The sequence below is a fragment of the Electrona antarctica genome, assembly GCF_951216825.1.
Source record: "Electrona antarctica genome assembly, chromosome: 24".
NCBI classification, from domain to species: Eukaryota; Metazoa; Chordata; class Actinopteri; order Myctophiformes; family Myctophidae; genus Electrona; species Electrona antarctica.
In genome coordinates this window covers 7,099,701-7,116,967 of record NC_136803.1, presented here as the reverse complement: position 1 = coordinate 7,116,967, position 17,267 = coordinate 7,099,701, and the positions used below count along the sequence as shown (strand labels likewise).

At 42.3% G+C, this 17,267-nt stretch overlaps 1 protein-coding gene across 2 annotated transcripts in view; it reads left to right on the top strand.

The window, feature by feature from the left end:
• Positions 1-17,267, top strand: part of txndc16 (thioredoxin domain containing 16) — a 33,875-nt gene that overhangs the window by 5,661 nt on the left and 10,947 nt on the right. For both annotated transcript variants that reach the window (XR_013789061.1, XM_079495033.1), the window contains exons 6-18: positions 448-569; positions 4,859-4,949; positions 5,924-6,098; positions 6,609-6,781; positions 6,974-7,034; positions 7,152-7,296; positions 7,973-8,119; positions 9,062-9,121; positions 10,802-11,015; positions 12,578-12,717; positions 13,132-13,216; positions 13,690-13,831; positions 16,190-16,374. Coding sequence is in view for 1 of the 2 variants with exons in the window: in XM_079495033.1 (XP_079351159.1) it covers positions 448-569; positions 4,859-4,949; positions 5,924-6,098; positions 6,609-6,781; positions 6,974-7,034; positions 7,152-7,296; positions 7,973-8,119; positions 9,062-9,121; positions 10,802-11,015; positions 12,578-12,717; positions 13,132-13,216; positions 13,690-13,831; positions 16,190-16,374 (1,740 nt within the window). In the remaining variant the exon portion in view is untranslated. The remainder of the gene's footprint in view (positions 1-447; positions 570-4,858; positions 4,950-5,923; positions 6,099-6,608; positions 6,782-6,973; positions 7,035-7,151; positions 7,297-7,972; positions 8,120-9,061; positions 9,122-10,801; positions 11,016-12,577; positions 12,718-13,131; positions 13,217-13,689; positions 13,832-16,189; positions 16,375-17,267) is intronic.

Here is a 17,267-nt window from a genome sequence, read left to right as displayed (position 1 = left end):
CTTCACATTACAGAGCATAATAACATACACAGGCATTGCTTCAATATGTAAGAGAGAAAAATGTAAAATACAATGAATAAGCAGTACATGGGAACATCATAGGCTACATGGGTAGACTTAAATTAAATTGAATTAAAAGCGATAGAGTAAAAATGAGTCTTTAATAGGGATTTGAAAACCGCCAAAGACCGAGCAGAGCGAACATGGAGAGGCAGGGCGTTCCAGAGGTTGGGACCGGCCACGACGAACGCACGATCTCCTCTGGTCCTGAAATGTGTGTCAGGCACAATCAGGAGAGACTGATTGGCCGATCAGGGTCTTGATCTCTGCAATGTTGTTAGAGCCGGTGTCGCATACTCGCGTCGCAGTGCATCTACGTAGGTAATACCATATGAATGAACCACGTCACACATCTATGTATGCGTCACACATCTGTCTCTGTCTTAGTGCCGTCCTGTTCGACGAGTTGAGGTACGTGCAGTCGGACGCCGACCTGCAGGCCTTGGAGAGGCCGGCCAGAGGGAGGACAGACATGGTGCTGGGATACATCCGGATGCTGGGGACGCCAGGTACTGTACATAACACGAGGACAGAGCAATGATGGAAGAATAGGGCTGTCACTATTACACATTTAACTTAACGATTAATTATCACACAAATAATTGTGATTAATGATTTAATTGTGTTTTTTTTTTTGCATTAAACGTTGGAACGTTACAATTTGTATTTCCGTTTGCCTTTTAGGCTTCGTAATCACAAATTGCACAGGACAGATATGACACAACTTAAATATACTTAAAAGAAATCACTGACATGTTTAATATTTTTTTTCTTTCCAAAACGTGTTGTAAGCTTATTGAAAAATGTTTGAAAATGTATGGACGTTTTTCAAAATGGAAACGTATCTCATTCTCAAATAATTGCGATTAGTCGATTATGTAATTATTATGACCGGCCTAAAGAAGAATGCTAGAATAGGCTGAAATGGTGTTGATTTGTGGGCCGATGATTGTGTGATTATTATTATTGATTAGGTTTGAGTGTATTAATGACCAGTGATAGATGGTTGTTATCAGAACACAGTATTAATGTCCAGTGATGGATGGTTGTTATCAGAACACAGTATTAATGCCCAGTGATGGATGGTTGTATCAGAACACAGTATTAATGCCCAGTGATGGATGGTTGTTATCAGAACACAGTATTAATGACCAGTGATGGATGGTTGTTATCAGAACACAGTATTAATGACCAGTGATGGATGGTTGTATCAGAACACAGTATTAATGCTCAGTGATGGATGGTTGTTATCAGAACACAGTATTAATGCCCAGTGATGGATGGTTGTTATCAGAACACAGTATTAATGACCAGTGATGGATGGTTGTTATCAGAACACAGTATTAATGACCAGTGATGGATGGTTGTATCAGAACACAGTATTAATGCTCAGTGATGGATGGTTGTTATCAGAACACAGTATTAATGCCCAGTGATGGATGGTTGTTATCAGAACACAGTATTAATGCTCAGTGATGGATGGTTGTTATCAGAACACAGTATTAATGTCCAGTGATGGATGGTTGTTATCAGAACACAGTATTAATACCCAGTGATGGATGGTTGTTATCAGAACACAGTATTAATGACCAGTGATGGATGGTTGTATCAGAACACAGTATTAATGTCCAGTGATGGATGGTTGTTATCAGAACACAGTATTAATACCCAGTGATGGATGGTTGTTATCAGAACACAGTATTAATGTCCAGTGATGGATGGTTGTTATCAGAACACAGTATTAATACCCAGTGATGGATGGTTGTTATCAGAACACAGTATTAATACCCAGTGATGGATGGTTGTTATCAGAACACAGTATTAATGACCAGTGATGGATGGTTGTATCAGAACACAGTATTAATGTCCAGTGATGGATGGTTGTATCAGAACACAGTATTAATGACCAGTGATGGATGGTTGTTATCAGAACACAGTATTAATGTCCAGTGATGGATGGTTGTTATCAGAACACAGTATTAATACCCAGTGATGGATGGTTGTATCAGAACACAGTATTAATGACCAGTGATGGATGGTTGTTATCAGAACACAGTATTAATGCCCAGTGATGGATGGTTGTTATCAGAACACAGTATTAATGCCCAGTGATGGATGGTTGTTATCAGAACACAGTATTAATGACCAGTGATGGATGGTTGTTATCAGAACACAGTATTAATGACCAGTGATGGATGGTTGTATCAGAACACAGTATTAATGCCCAGTGATGGATGGTTGTTATCAGAACACAGTATTAATGCCCAGTGATGGATGGTTGTTATCAGAACACAGTATTAATGCCCAGTGATGGATGGTTGTTATCAGAACACAGTATTAATGCCCAGTGATGGATGGTTGTTATCAGAACACAGTATTAATGCCCAGTGATGGATGGTTGTTATCAGAACACAGTATTAATGACCAGTGATGGATGGTTGTTATCAGAACACAGTATTAATGACCAGTGATGGATGGTTGTTATCAGAACACAGTATTAATGACCAGTGATGGATGGTTGTTATCAGAACACAGTATTAATGACCAGTGATGGATGGTTGTTATCAGAACACAGTATTAATGTCCAGTGATGGATGGTTGTTATCAGAACACAGTATTAATGACCAGTGGATGGTTGTTATCAGAACACAGTATTAATGCCCAGTGATGGATGGTTGTTATCAGAACACAGTATTAATGCCCAGTGATGGATGGTTGTTATCAGAACACAGTATTAATGTCCAGTGATGGATGGTTGTTATCAGAACACAGTATTAATGACCAGTGATGGATGGTTGTTATCAGAACACAGTATTAATGACCAGTGGATGGTTGTTATCAGAACACAGTATTAATGCCCAGTGATGGATGGTTGTTATCAGAACACAGTATTAATGACCAGTGATGGATGGTTGTTATCAGAACACAGTATTAATGCCCAGTGATGGATGGTTGTTATCAGAACACAGTATTAATGTCCAGTGATGGATGGTTGTTATCAGAACACAGTATTAATGCCCAGTGATGGATGGTTGTTATCAGAACACAGTATTAATGCCCAGTGATGGATGGTTGTTATCAGAACACAGTATTAATGACCAGTGATGGATGGTTGTTATCAGAACACAGTATTAATGACCAGTGATGGATGGTTGTTATCAGAACACAGTATTAATGACCAGTGATGGATGGTTGTATCAGAACACAGTATTAATGACCAGTGATGGATGGTTGTTATCAGAACACAGTATTAATGACCAGTGATGGATGGTTGTATCAGAACACAGTATTAATGACCAGTGATGGATGGTTGTTATCAGAACACAGTATTAATGCCCAGTGATGGATGGTTGTTATCAGAACACAGTATTAATACCCAGTGATGGATGGTTGTTATCAGAACACAGTATTAATGCCCAGTGATGGATGGTTGTTATCAGAACACAGTATTAATACCCAGTGATGGATGGTTGTTATCAGAACACAGTATTAATGCCCAGTGATGGATGGTTGTTATCAGAACACAGTATTAATACCCAGTGATGGATGGTTGTTATCAGAACACAGTATTAATGCCCAGTGATGGATGGTTGTTATCAGAACACAGTATTAATGCCCAGTGATGGATGGTTGTTATCAGAACACAGTATTAATGCCCAGTGATGGATGGTTGTTATCAGAACACAGTATTAATGACCAGTGATGGATGGTTGTTATCAGAACACAGTATTAATGACCAGTGATGGATGGTTGTTATCAGAACACAGTATTAATGACCAGTGATGGATGGTTGTATCAGAACACAGTATTAATGACCAGTGATGGATGGTTGTTATCAGAACACAGTATTAATGACCAGTGATGGATGGTTGTCATCAGAACACAGTATTAATACCCAGTGATGGATGGTTGTTATCAGAACACAGTATTAATACCCAGTGATGGATGGTTGTTATCAGAACACAGTATTAATACCCAGTGATGGATGGTTGTATCAGAACACAGTATTAATGACCAGTGATGGATGGTTGTTATCAGAACACAGTATTAATACCCAGTGATGGATGGTTGTTATCAGAACACAGTATTAATGCCCAGTGATGGATGGTTGTTATCAGAACACAGTATTAATGCCCAGTGATGGATGGTTGTTATCAGAACACAGTATTAATGCCCAGTGATGGATGGTTGTTATCAGAACACAGTATTAATACCCAGTGATGGATGGTTGTTATCAGAACACAGTATTAATGACCAGTGATGGATGGTTGTTATCAGAACACAGTATTAATGTCCAGTGATGGATGGTTGTTATCAGAACACAGTATTAATGTCCAGTGATGGATGGTTGTTATCAGAACACAGTATTAATGTCCAGTGATGGATGGTTGTTATCAGAACACAGTATTAATGCCCAGTGATGGATGGTTGTTATCAGAACACAGTATTAATGTCCAGTGATGGATGGTTGTTATCAGAACACAGTATTAATGTCCAGTGATGGATGGTTGTTATCAGAACACAGTATTAATGTCCAGTGATGGATGGTTGTTATCAGAACACAGTATTAATGCCCAGTGATGGATGGTTGTTATCAGAACACAGTATTAATGCCCAGTGATGGATGGTTGTTATCAGAACACAGTATTAATGTCCAGTGATGGATGGTTGTTATCAGAACACAGTATTAATGTCCAGTGATGGATGGTTGTTATCAGAACACAGTATTAATGCCCAGTGATGGATGGTTGTTATCAGAACACAGTATTAATGCCCAGTGATGGATGGTTGTTATCAGAACACAGGTCGTTGATGGAGACGGTGTTTGTCTACGGAGCCAAATACCAGTTTGTGCTGACCACTGGAGGGCCCATCCTGGACCCCCTAGGGTAGGTTCTGGTTCATTGTTTGTGCTGACCACTGGAGGGCCCATCCTGGACCCCCTAGGGTAGGTTCTGGTTCATTGTTTGTGCTGACCACTGGAGGGCCCATCCTGGACCACTGGAGGGCCCATCCTGGACCCCCTAGGGTAGGTTCTGGTTCATCCTGGACCACTGGAGGGCCCATCCTGGACCCCCTAGGGTAGGTTCTGGTTCATCCTGGACCACTGGAGGGCCCATCCTGGACCCCCTAGGGTAGGTTCTGGTTCATCCTGACCACTGGAGGGCCCATCCTGGACCCCCTAGGGTAGGTTCTGGTTCATTCTGACCACTGGGGGGCCCATCCTGGACCCCCTAGGGTAGGTTCTGGTTCATTCTGACCACTGGGGGGCCCATCCTGGACCCCCTAGGGTAGGTTCTGGTTCATTCTGACCCCTGGAGGGCCCATCCTGGACGCCTAGGGTAGGTTCTGGTTCATTCTATTCTTTTGTACTTTTACCCAATTGCATTTTGAATTCCGGACTTTTACTTGTAACAGAGTATTTCTAAATTGCAGTATTGATACTTTTACTTAAGTAAAACATTTGAGTACTTTTTCCACCACTGTGTATTTCTATTCAGTAGGCATGTAACGATTCACTCGACTCACGATACGATACATATGTATTTTTCAACATAATTTGCGATTTATAAAATCGTTTTAAATTGCCACCAGTTTATATCATATATATATATGATATATCCTTACATGCCTAGTATTTTGTTAGATTCTATTTGATTCTAGTCGATTTTATTTGTATTCTCTCTCTTTACCTTCTCTCTTCCTCTCCTCTTTCTCCTCCATCCCTCCCGAAATCTGCTCTCGCCCCCCATGCCTCCTCCTTCCTCTCCCTCTCTCATGTATTGCCCTCTTTCTGCCCCCCCTCCCCCCACTCTCTCTCTCTCTCTCTCTCTCTCTCTCTCTCCCTCTCTCTCTCTCTCAGAGTGGGTTCGTCCTCTCTCTCGTCCGGGGTGTGGTTCCTCCACTGCAGGGTTCACCGAGGAGGCCTCGCTATCCCCACCGTGACCTCTGACCGGTGCCCTTTGACCCCTATGAGGAAGCCTCTGTCCACCCTCGGCCTCTACGCCTTCCTCCAGCTCATGGAGGCTCCGATAGTGGTATTAAACCTCACGGCGGAGTGACCGCTGCACCCTGTATCGTTTGTTTGTGCGACCTTAGAACGCACTCCTGTATAAAGCTATTACAATATCAATGCAGCTCACTAATTATATTCCTGACATTGAAGGATTCTAGAGTGGCACTGCACAGTAAAATCGGAGTGTTAATTAATTTACTTCTGAGAGTGTAAAAACTGACCTGTGACTCAGTCAGGATTGTACTGTGCGTTCATGCGTCAAAGGATGATGAACAAATGTTTGAGGAGTAGTGAAAATAATCTGATTCAGATTTCTCTTCACGGGCTAAAATGTTTTGGGAGCCACTGATTTAAACGATTCACACTTTGCCTCCGTCTCGATCCACAGTACATGTGGTGGTGGTGACCCTGAACAAAAGAGCATCTGAAGTCTAATGACTGTTTCTATGTGCCCTGCCCTCCACCCACACCCCTCACACTCTCCTGTTATCACCCATCCACCCAACCCGTCACACCCCTGTCCTCACCACAGTCTGAGGTGTACGAGGACCCATCCTCTCAGGTCCATGTGTCCCAGGCCCCTCACCTCCACACCCCCCTGCTCTTCCTGTTCTCGCGGCCCAGCACCGAGCACCTGGACCTGGACACGGCCACCACTCTGGCCTGGAGGCTCCGGGGCCTCGCTCAGCTTGTGTTGGTACACAGGTGAGGGAGTACGGATAGACACACACACACACACACACACACACACACACACACACAGTCACACACACACACACACACACACACACACACACACACACACACACACACAGACACACACACACACACACATACCCAAAATTAGGGGCCTGTGCTATGAAGCTATAACTTGTGTGTGTGCGTGCGTGTTTCCAGGGAGAGTCCTGCAGTGAAAACTCCCCAGGAATATAATGCTGCTTACAGGCTCCCTGGGCAGGTAAAGTTGCTCATTTTCCATAGACGTACAGTAACTGTCCGCATGTTTAATAAGTACTACTGTGTGTCATTATTAATATGTTTACCATCCGCAGACTGTGTGTTCCTATTCCCTCAGGGGTCAGAGGTGAAATATTTGACATTGACAAACCTTGAGGAGGTCATGGAACTCTTCACAGACCAAGAGGGTGAGGAGGCGGAGCTACACGAAGAGGAGGCGGAAGATGAGGAAGGAGAGGAAGGGGAAAAATGGCCAACGATGGGTAAGACTCGAGGGAGAGGAAAACCTACAAAGATATGTACTGAAAAATGATTATCGTTTGGAAAGATTACGTTCTATTTAGTATTACATCATTTCTGTGTTGACAAAAACTTTTACAGATAACAGAAACAGCAGGGTATGAAGAGACTGTAGGCTATTTGTCTTTTTTTTTGTAAAGATTTATTTGTCGACAGTGTACAAAGTACAACCATCCAATTACATTTTTTAGGCATAAATACAGGAAAAATATAGAGACAAAATAAAAATAAAAGCAAAAAGACAAAAAAGGATAACAATCCTTCCCCTAGCCCTCCGCCCACCCCAGAATGGCACAATAATCAACTTGACAACAAGTTACGCAGGAACGGCAATTTGTTAATGTTATAGCATCACCTAAGAGGAGTCAATGAAGGCAGAGCGTCGAGAACGGAGACCCACATTTTGTTGAATGTTTCAGGTTTTCTCCTTACAAGATCTTCTCAGGAGTCCAATGAGAAGAAGGTTCATTCAACCAATGTTTTTGTGATGGAGAATTTCCTGATTTCCAGTTTACAGGGATATTCTTTTTCCCCAGCTGTGCTGGCGAGTAAAATAAAATATCTCTTATGAATGTTCATATTGAGTAAACTGACATTATCTCTCTCTGTTTGTCTTTATGTCTGTCTTTCTGTTGCTAGACATGTTGGACGATGAAGTGGGCGAGTCTGTCTACAGAGACAGAGGACATTCTCTGGACATGGACTCTGTTGTCCAGCTCACCTCGCACACCTTCCACGACGCAGTAGCTCAAAGTGGCCTCACGGTGGCACTCTTCTACCTCAAATGTAAGTCAGCAGCACAACTCACTGTTGTTGGTGATAGAGCTTGACATGGACAGTAGGGAATATAATAAGGGATGCACTGATATGGAAATCCTTTGCCAATACTAGGGCATTAAGCAACTAGTCGACTAGTTTACTAGTCGACTAGTTTACTAGTCGACTAGTAAATCCACTAGTCGACCTTGTTGGTACTATTTTTTGTATTGTTTTTTCCCCGATTTTGTAGGCCTCAAGATCAGGTAGATTATAGTTATAGTCACCAATGTACACAGTTTTTAAATGTACAAATGTTTATTTCCAAAAAAAAAAATAACATTTTTTTTTTTACATAATAGGTGGTTAAACAACTAGTCGACTAGTAAACTAGGCAACTAGTCAACTAGTAAAAATGACTAGAAGTGAATGCCCTAGCCAATACCGATGTTTAAAATAACAAATTACTAGCCGATAGGGATACCGATATGTATTTATTAGTTTTTGTTGTTTTTATTTCTCCCTTTTGTGCCAGGAAAACGAATACATCTTCAATACAATAAATAAATGTTCAGAATCTACAGCTTGGTAGGCTGCAGAAGTGCAGATAACCAACACGCCAACCTAGCCAATGGAAAATGTATGCTTATCAACAACAGATAAATATCGGCTACTGCCATCGGTTAATGTCAATTTTATTTGCAGATGCCGATAATGTGGCCGATATATCGGTGCATCCCTAATGGACAATATTACCTGGATCACAATATGTTTGTGTGTCGTGTTTATTTAATGTTGTAGTTATTGAAATCTTAACTGTCAAAATTGTCACAAAATTGTCACAAAATTGTCACAAATTATATTTAAATGTTTAAATGAAAAATGTAAATTAATGAATTATGATGAAATATTATGTGTAATAGCAGGGTATTGTAGCAATGCTCTGACGTAATGGCTTCCTCTCACCACCAGGGGATGCCGTTTCCATGGCTTTTCTCAGCTCCTTCGTTGAGGTGGCAGAGAGACTGGCAGGTAAAGATTGACGCCACAGTAGAATCGTTATCTCTGCCGGTTTCATATTGTTACTAATTTTCAAGACATGAGAGTGTATTTCAACTAGTTATTTTTCTCATATGGTGTTTAAGTGGCTGCTTAGTCTTAGAACGCACTAAGAGCCAGTTGAAAACTGGACTATAGAGGGTATGCGCATGCTTAAAGTGAATGGCAAGCATGATTGAACCCTACAAACCCTCCCGCGCACTCAGATCAGCCAACGCAGGAAAGCTGGAAGTACCCTCACTAAAAACGCCAGGCCAACGCTCCACACGTCCCAAACTCTTCTCCCTTCTGGCCCCAAAACTGTGGAATGCACTCCCCGTTGCAGTCAGAACTGCGGCATCACTCCCAATCTTCCGCCGTAGTCTGAAGACCCACCTTTTCAGACTCCATCATGGCCCATAGCACTTATCCTACCCCCTTAGATAGCACTTTTTAGACTTAGATAGCATTTGAAACAGACTTATAGCATGTCATGTAGACAGCACAATAATTGCATTGTATATAGTCATAGCACATCATAGTAGCCTACATATGTATAGCATAGTATAGTATATATGTATAGTTAATATGTATAGTGTCATTATATAGATATGTTCTAGTTACGTTCTTAGCTTACGCATGTTTCTTGATAAATGCATTTTATATATGTGATGTATTCCCATACTTTTGTTCCTGCCTAATGTAAGTCGCTCTGGATTAAGAGCGTCTGCTAAATGCCTAAATTGTAAATTGTAATTGTAAATGGCACATCGAGTGGCAAATCGAGTGGCAAAGCAACATGCAAAGTGAGTTTAACATTGTTTAACGTTGTTTAATGCAATCAGATAGGACTTTTCTGTTTGGATGCATGGGCTGTCAAGGCCAGAATAGTTTTTTGCCACTCAGTAGGCGTTCCTGCATAACTTCCGGGTTTGATGATGATGTCACGCACATACCCTCTATTGTTCATTGATACAAATACATTAGCCAGTGGTTTTCAACTCTTTTCATATCAGGGTCCATTATTTATTTGACTATTTGTTATTTTGATCAACGTTTGCCTGTTATCTCTCCTATGGTACCAAGTTTACCAACATCAAATCAGCATGGAAATGTGGACGTATTCTTTTTTTTTATTTTTATAAATTTTATTCAAAGAGTATGACATCATATGCAAGTTTCACAGAAAGAAAATACAACTCTTTGTTTTTATATTTTCTCCCACAACTCCTTTCCCAATCCTCCCCACCCACCCACCATCTTTCCCCACGAGGCCAGACATACAAACAACATAAATTATATACAGGTATAAAACCAACAAGTTGAGTACATAACTAAGATACACACAACAGGTATAAAACCAATAGGTTGAGTACATAACTAAGATACACACAACATATATACAGGTATAAAACCAATAGGTTGAGTACATAACTAAGATACACACAACATATATACAGGTATAAAACCAATAGGTTGAGTACATAACTAAGATACAAAGAAAGGGATCACATGGTGGACGTATTCTTTAGTTTGGAGTCTGCAAGGCTAAATGTCATCAAATGGTGGTTCCGTGGCTCAAATGCAGAATAAATAATGGGCCTTGATATGAAAAGGGATGAAAACCGCTGGATAAATTGATGGTTCTCGTTAACCGGTTTCCTGCCCGTTCAGACTCAGAGGTTCCAGACGTGCAGCTGGGCGTGGTCGACTGCGGCGAGTGGACGGACCTCTGCGCCGCGCAGCCAGGTGGCTCCTCCCGCCCCCCTGCCCCGTTCCAGCCAATCACGGCCTTCCCCAGCGTGCTGCTGCTCCGCCCCCAGGACGCGGCGGCTCAGCGCTACAGTGGAATGCTGGGCAGCGAGGCGCTGCATCGTTTCATAATGCTGTGAGTTCTGTGCTAACGATCACCACGTAAGGTAGAGGTGCTCTGATCCGCTTTTTTGGGACCGATCGATCCCGATCACTGATTGTTTTTCTCACGATCGGCTGATACCGATACCGATCGTGTGCGTAAGGGGAAAGTTTGAATATTTCCAAGATTATTATATGTCAAAACTCACGTCAAAAATGTTTGTCTGTGTGTGGGGACTGGGGAGGAAGGGGAGAATGTTTGGGGAAAACCTACAAAACCTGCAAAGATGCAAAACGATATTATACTATATATCTGATTGACTTTTTTCACTTAATTTTTATTGAAGAAAAAACAGACAAAAATTCAAAAACCAAAAGACAAGACAGGAAAAAAAGAACAAAAGGAGGAAGACAAAAACAAAAGACAAAGCTGCATTTTTCATATTACAAGATACATTCATTGAAATCCTATTGCATTATCACTAGGCTGAGAGAAGAGATCCCACTTTTCCCACATTTTATAGAACTTATCCTTTTGTAGTCTAAGTATGAATGTTAGCTTTTCCATAACATACAGTTCCTCAGTAATGTCCATCCAATGTTCTTTCGTTGGTGGGTCCTGTTGGTACCAGCGTCGTGTGATCGCTTTCTTACTTGTCGCTAAGAGGATCTTGATTAAATATTTATCATGTATTAGAAACTCTTCAGGGATATTTCCCAGCAATAAGAAGGAACAAGTCAGAGGTATCTCAAAACACAGAATGGTCTCCAAGGTGGAGTGGATATCCTGCCAGTATTTCTGAATTTTAGGACAAGTCCAGAATATATGAGCGTGGCCCGCTCCCATGTGGCCACACTGTCTCCAGCATGGCTGATCTGTTTTCAATTGTCTTGACTTAATTTTAGGTGTAATAAAGAATCTCATTAGGTTCTTCCAACAGAATTCTCTCCACATTCTAGAGTTGGTGGACGTAATTTGTGTTTTGCACATATTTATCTGATTGACTTTTATACCACGTAAATGGTACGAAAGATCTGTTTCTCCAGATCGGGTAAATTGTCGATCACAGATCGAGTCATTTTGGAGTGAATATTGGCCGATCGATCGGAGCACCTCTAACGTAAAGAGGTACAATGTAGTTTATGCATGCTACACACTAGAGCTAGACTAGTGCAGGAGTTTAAGGTCCGATCCCTTTTTTGGAGAGTCCTATAGCCCACTGAGATTACCGATGTTTTGTTAACGAAAAAAAAAAAAAAGTTTACTTACAATTTTACTTCTAAGCAAATAATTAAATTGAACGTAAATTAAATTGCCCAACAAGTCAACTCCGATACCAATGTCGAAAATGTAAAAAAAACAAGTAAACTAATTTTAGATATATCTTCCAAACCGAGATATCGGTCGGGCTTAAACAAACAAATAAATGCATACAGACGCGATGCAGATGAAAATGAGCTGTTCAAACAACTCACACGTGTTTACGCTGGTCTTTCCTGTCTCCTCAATACAACTGGAAACGTGTGTGTGTTTGTTTGTATAACTACAGTTCATACTGTTGTGGTATGAACTGTGTGTGTGGTCTCACTCCTCAGGAATCGTTTGGCCTCCCCTGTCCTGTTGGCCTCCCAAGAGGAAGTGACATCATTTCTCCAGGAAGTGCCCCTACTACCGTACCTGGCCGACTACAGGCCTGACAGGGCACTGGGGCTGTTCAGGACGCACACAGACACAGGTACTGTGCAGGGGTGTGTGTGCATGCATGTGTGTGCGTGACTAATTTGTTATGTCAGACCTTTTCATTGGGGCTAATCAAAGACGTCTGAACTGGGAACAGCCTGCTTTTAGAAGATGATGACACGGTTGTAGCAGATCTCAGGTGTTCCAGATAGTTGAACTGCTATAGTGACTAAATGCACATCAGAATCAGATTTAGATATTATTATGGTGGCCGATCCACAAGTTCTTCACTGTAGCCAATCTACGAGTTGTGAACTCGATTGGCTATTTTCAGCACGTGCATGCCATCATTGTACGACTTCCGCAAGTATAAATCGGGTTTAAAACGTTTTCGTCTCGTCACAAATCTTTGGTCTGAACTAGGCTTTACGGTAACTTGATTGCCACTTCTGTCTGTCTGTCTGTCTAGATGTACCAGTCTTCATCGAAGCAGCTAAGTCACTAAGGGGAGAAGTGCTGACAGCTTTGCTATCAGACGGACTTGCGGAACGATGGTAAGAATAGTAATATGTAGCTTAACAAATGGCTGTTTGCACTCGCTTAACATGACCAGAATCCGTTTGATTCACTCTCTATGCACTACGAATTGAGTGTTTAGTTTTGCAGCCCGCAAAGACGCCACAGCCAGACAGACCTACAGTATACGTATAACATAATGTGAATTACTCACTAGGGCCCGGATGATATGGATGTGACCGATACCGACAACCGGTTACCATCCGACCACTCTGCCCCTGACCCACAACTAGCCTACAACAAAGAAGAAAATGATGAACGACATACATTGTTATCGCTATAGTCGCACACCAGAATATAGCGATCTACAAGCTTACGTGTGGCAGCACGTTCCTTTTTTATATTGTAAAGGTATTGATATGCAATTTTGTGTGTGTGTGCGTGTGCGTGTGTGTGTGCGTGTGTGTGTGTGTGTGTGTGTGTGTGTGTGTGTGTGTGTGTGCGTGCACAGCGCCGTGGACCATGGCGTAGACCTTCCTGCGGTGCTGGTATTTGGATCTTCTAGGATCCACACACGCCCCTCCTCCATCCCCATCCCGTCGTCTTCTGAAGAGCTGGCCACACACATACACTCCGCCCTGCTCCACAGCCTGGTACGTGTGTGTGTGTGTGTGTGTGTGTGTGTGTGTGTGTGTGTGTGTGTGTGTGTGTGTGTGTGTGTGTGTGTGTGTGTGTGTGTGTGTGTGTGTGTGTGTGTGTGTGTGTGTGTGTGTGTGTGTGTGTGTGTGTGTGTGTGTGTGTGTGTGTGTGTGTGTGTGTGTGCGCAGGGCACATGTTTGTTTGTGAATGTGCTCCTTTTGTTTGGATTCAAGATGCAATAGTTTGTTTGTTACATGTCATATAAGAGACACAACGAGTACAATTCTTTGGCTGCTGCTACGATTCATTGAGCAGTAATAACGCGGGCAAAAATCCTTGATTATGCAGGCTAAAATCCTTGAGTTTTTCGATGAAATATACTGGTTTTTATGTGATTTTTTTTTATGCAGTGAAATTGCAGGAAGTTGGGAAATATGTGGAAAGTTGCAAAATATGGGAAAAATATGCAGGGTGTTATATGGTGGGATGTGTAGGATTTTGTGAAATATGCGGGAAGTTTGCGAGATTATGTGTGCCGTCTTAATATGAAAAGTATGTGTACAGTATGTACTCTATATGTAGCCTGGCGCGGCCAGACTCATAGCGAGGGTTCACTGATGTTTCCTCGGGGAAGAATCCCCGCTATGAGGCTGGCCAAGCCAGGCTACTCTATATGTATGTGTCCATGTTGTATGTGTGCAATATGCATCTTAGTACACAAAGTGTCAGGTGCCTGTGTGTGTACGTCCGCGATGTGTTTAACTACTTTACTTGACCTAGGTCTGCTTATTTTTTCCCATATACCAAATCTCTACAATAGCCAATCTACATGCACATTACGTTGCAATGCCTGGTGGGCTCGTAGATTGGCTATATTTGCCAAATGTTCACCCCAGAATAGGGACGCAAGGGTTCATGTGGTTAAATAATATAGTGGATGTGTGTGGGGTGCTATGTGTGATTATATGGACCTGCAAACCTGAGTTACTTGAAAACAAGCTATTACCTACTAGTACTTTCAGGTTTATCTGCCATGGTGTCTGATCATTTGAATGAATGGCTACTGTATGTTTATTAACAGCCATTTGGGTTTTTGGTTTAAACTTGAAAGTGGTGCTGATGCAAAAATAATTGTCCCCATCGTGACAAACGGCAGAAATCCAACAAACAAAGCAGAAGTCTCTCACATCTCACACATGCCTTGATTTCATGAGCTGTTGGGATTCAGTCCATATGTAAACAGACGTTGGGATAACGGCCACATAAAGAATGTTTATGCAAGTCCCAGCAGGCTGTTTTGTTGTTGGCTCGCATATGGACGCACTCAGTGGTATGTCCCAGCTAACGAGCTCCATATGGCGACTGACAGTGCACTCGGCAAAAGGTTTCTCCAAGGTCAAACGAGTCTTTCGTCACAGAGGGTGGTGCACGTGTGTGCGCGCACGCTAAAGTAAACGTTCGCAGCTGGGTTAGCGGCGCGGAAAACAACGCCTTCGAATGTATCATTCTTCACTCTTTCTGCACCCCATCGTTCTCTGCAACCTCTCTCTCACTTATCCTGCTCTTTCTCTGACTTATGACCCTGCCCCCCTCACTTTCATTATCCTCTTATTCCATTCTACATCTATCTCTCTCACCTCTCGCAGCCTCCCTCTCCTCCAACCTCTGATGCCTTCTGGTTGAAGGTATCGCAGCATCGGGAGTAAAACAGCCAGAGCTTTTCCCCCCAAGCCATTAGACTTTTAACCCATTTTGAAATGAGATCAGATTCTAAAAATGTCTTCTACATCCTGACAGTTTTCGGAAAAAGCTATGTTTCTATGTCAGTCGTTCTTCGATTTTCAAAAATAGCAGACCTACAAGCTCGTAGCGCGCCACTCGGTGGCGCGCTATGAGCTTGTAGATCTGCTATTTTTCAATAGCTAAAGCATAACATAATGCTAACACCAAAAGGGGTTCCCGCCCAAAATGGGTTAAACAAACTTTATATGCTGCTATGGACTCCCTATATGCTGCTATGGATCCTGATGGTGTTTTTAAGTGTATTTTAGGGGGATCCTGATGGTGTTTTTAAGTGTATTTTAGGGGGATCCGATGGTAATTCCGACGGAGCATTAGTCCGACATGCGGGAACAACAGTCGGACTAGCGCTCGAACATGCGCTGCTCCCGTGCTTGTTATTATGCTTAGGTTAGGGCTTGAGGTAGGTTGTCGGACCAATAATAGTGTCGGAACTATAACCTGTACCCGATTTTAGGATTTAGTAATATAGTATTTTAGCATTTCCTTTAACTAGTAGATTGGACGCCAGTGAAACTAAATTTTGTTCACTGCTGAATGACAATAAAGATATCTATCCCCTATATCTCCAGCCAGAGCTGACGGTGGGCAGCCTGCCCTCGTACCTCTCGCTGGGCAGACCCCTCCTGCTGCTGTTTGTGGGGGAGGAGGAGGACGAGCGAGGGAGGAGGGAGAACGAGGCGGCGCTGGAGGAGATGAGGGGAGTAGCTGAGAGAGAGGAGACGGAGGAGAGATTCCTGCCCTGCTGGATTCACATGTACGTATATATTACTGTATACTGTACTGTATACTGTATACTGTATACTGTATACTGACAAAGAGTTTAGTTTCAAGGACACAACTCTGTTCTGAGAGTACAAATGGAACTAAGGCCCCATTTAGACTACAGTCACATCCGGTCAAATCCGGATTTATTTCTCAAATCTGATCTTTTGGTCCGACCGTTCAGACTGCATTTGCAAGTGACCAGATCGGATCTGTCACAGATCTGTGTGTTCAGACTGGCAGCCGAATCCAGCCTGAATCAGATCTGTGCCACATCCAGATTGGAATCCAATTTGTTTAAAAAAGTCTAAACACAAACAAGTCACATGGAATCTGATTTAGATCAGGTTGCTGCGTTCAGACTGAGACGGATCTCCTGAAGTCAGATTTGAAACCGATTTGAAACCACCTCTGAATGTGGATCAAGTCACATTTGTAAAAATCACACCTGAAGTGAAGTGAGATCACACATCATCTCATTCTGGCCAATCACAATTTGCGTCCTCACTTTTCTGTCCTCACTTTTTATCCTCAATATGTACTTTTCTCAGCCAATCAAATCATCGCTATGGAGTGATCAGCCAATCAAATCATCGCTATTATTCACACAAACACACAAAGCTGGGCATAGGAGGGGCTAGACTTATTTAAACAAATCGGATTCCAATCTGATTGTGGCACAGATTTGATTCAGGCTGGATTTGGCTGCCGCTTTCATTTGGTTAGAGGACCACAATGGACACAATTGTGTCCTAAATGTCTGACTGTACCTCGTGCTGTTTTAATTTCTGACTAATAAAGTATTCAATCAATCGATCAAAAGGGGGAGAAAAGGAAGGGACCAAGTATAGACCCCTGGGGGACCCCGGTAAATGAAGTATGTTG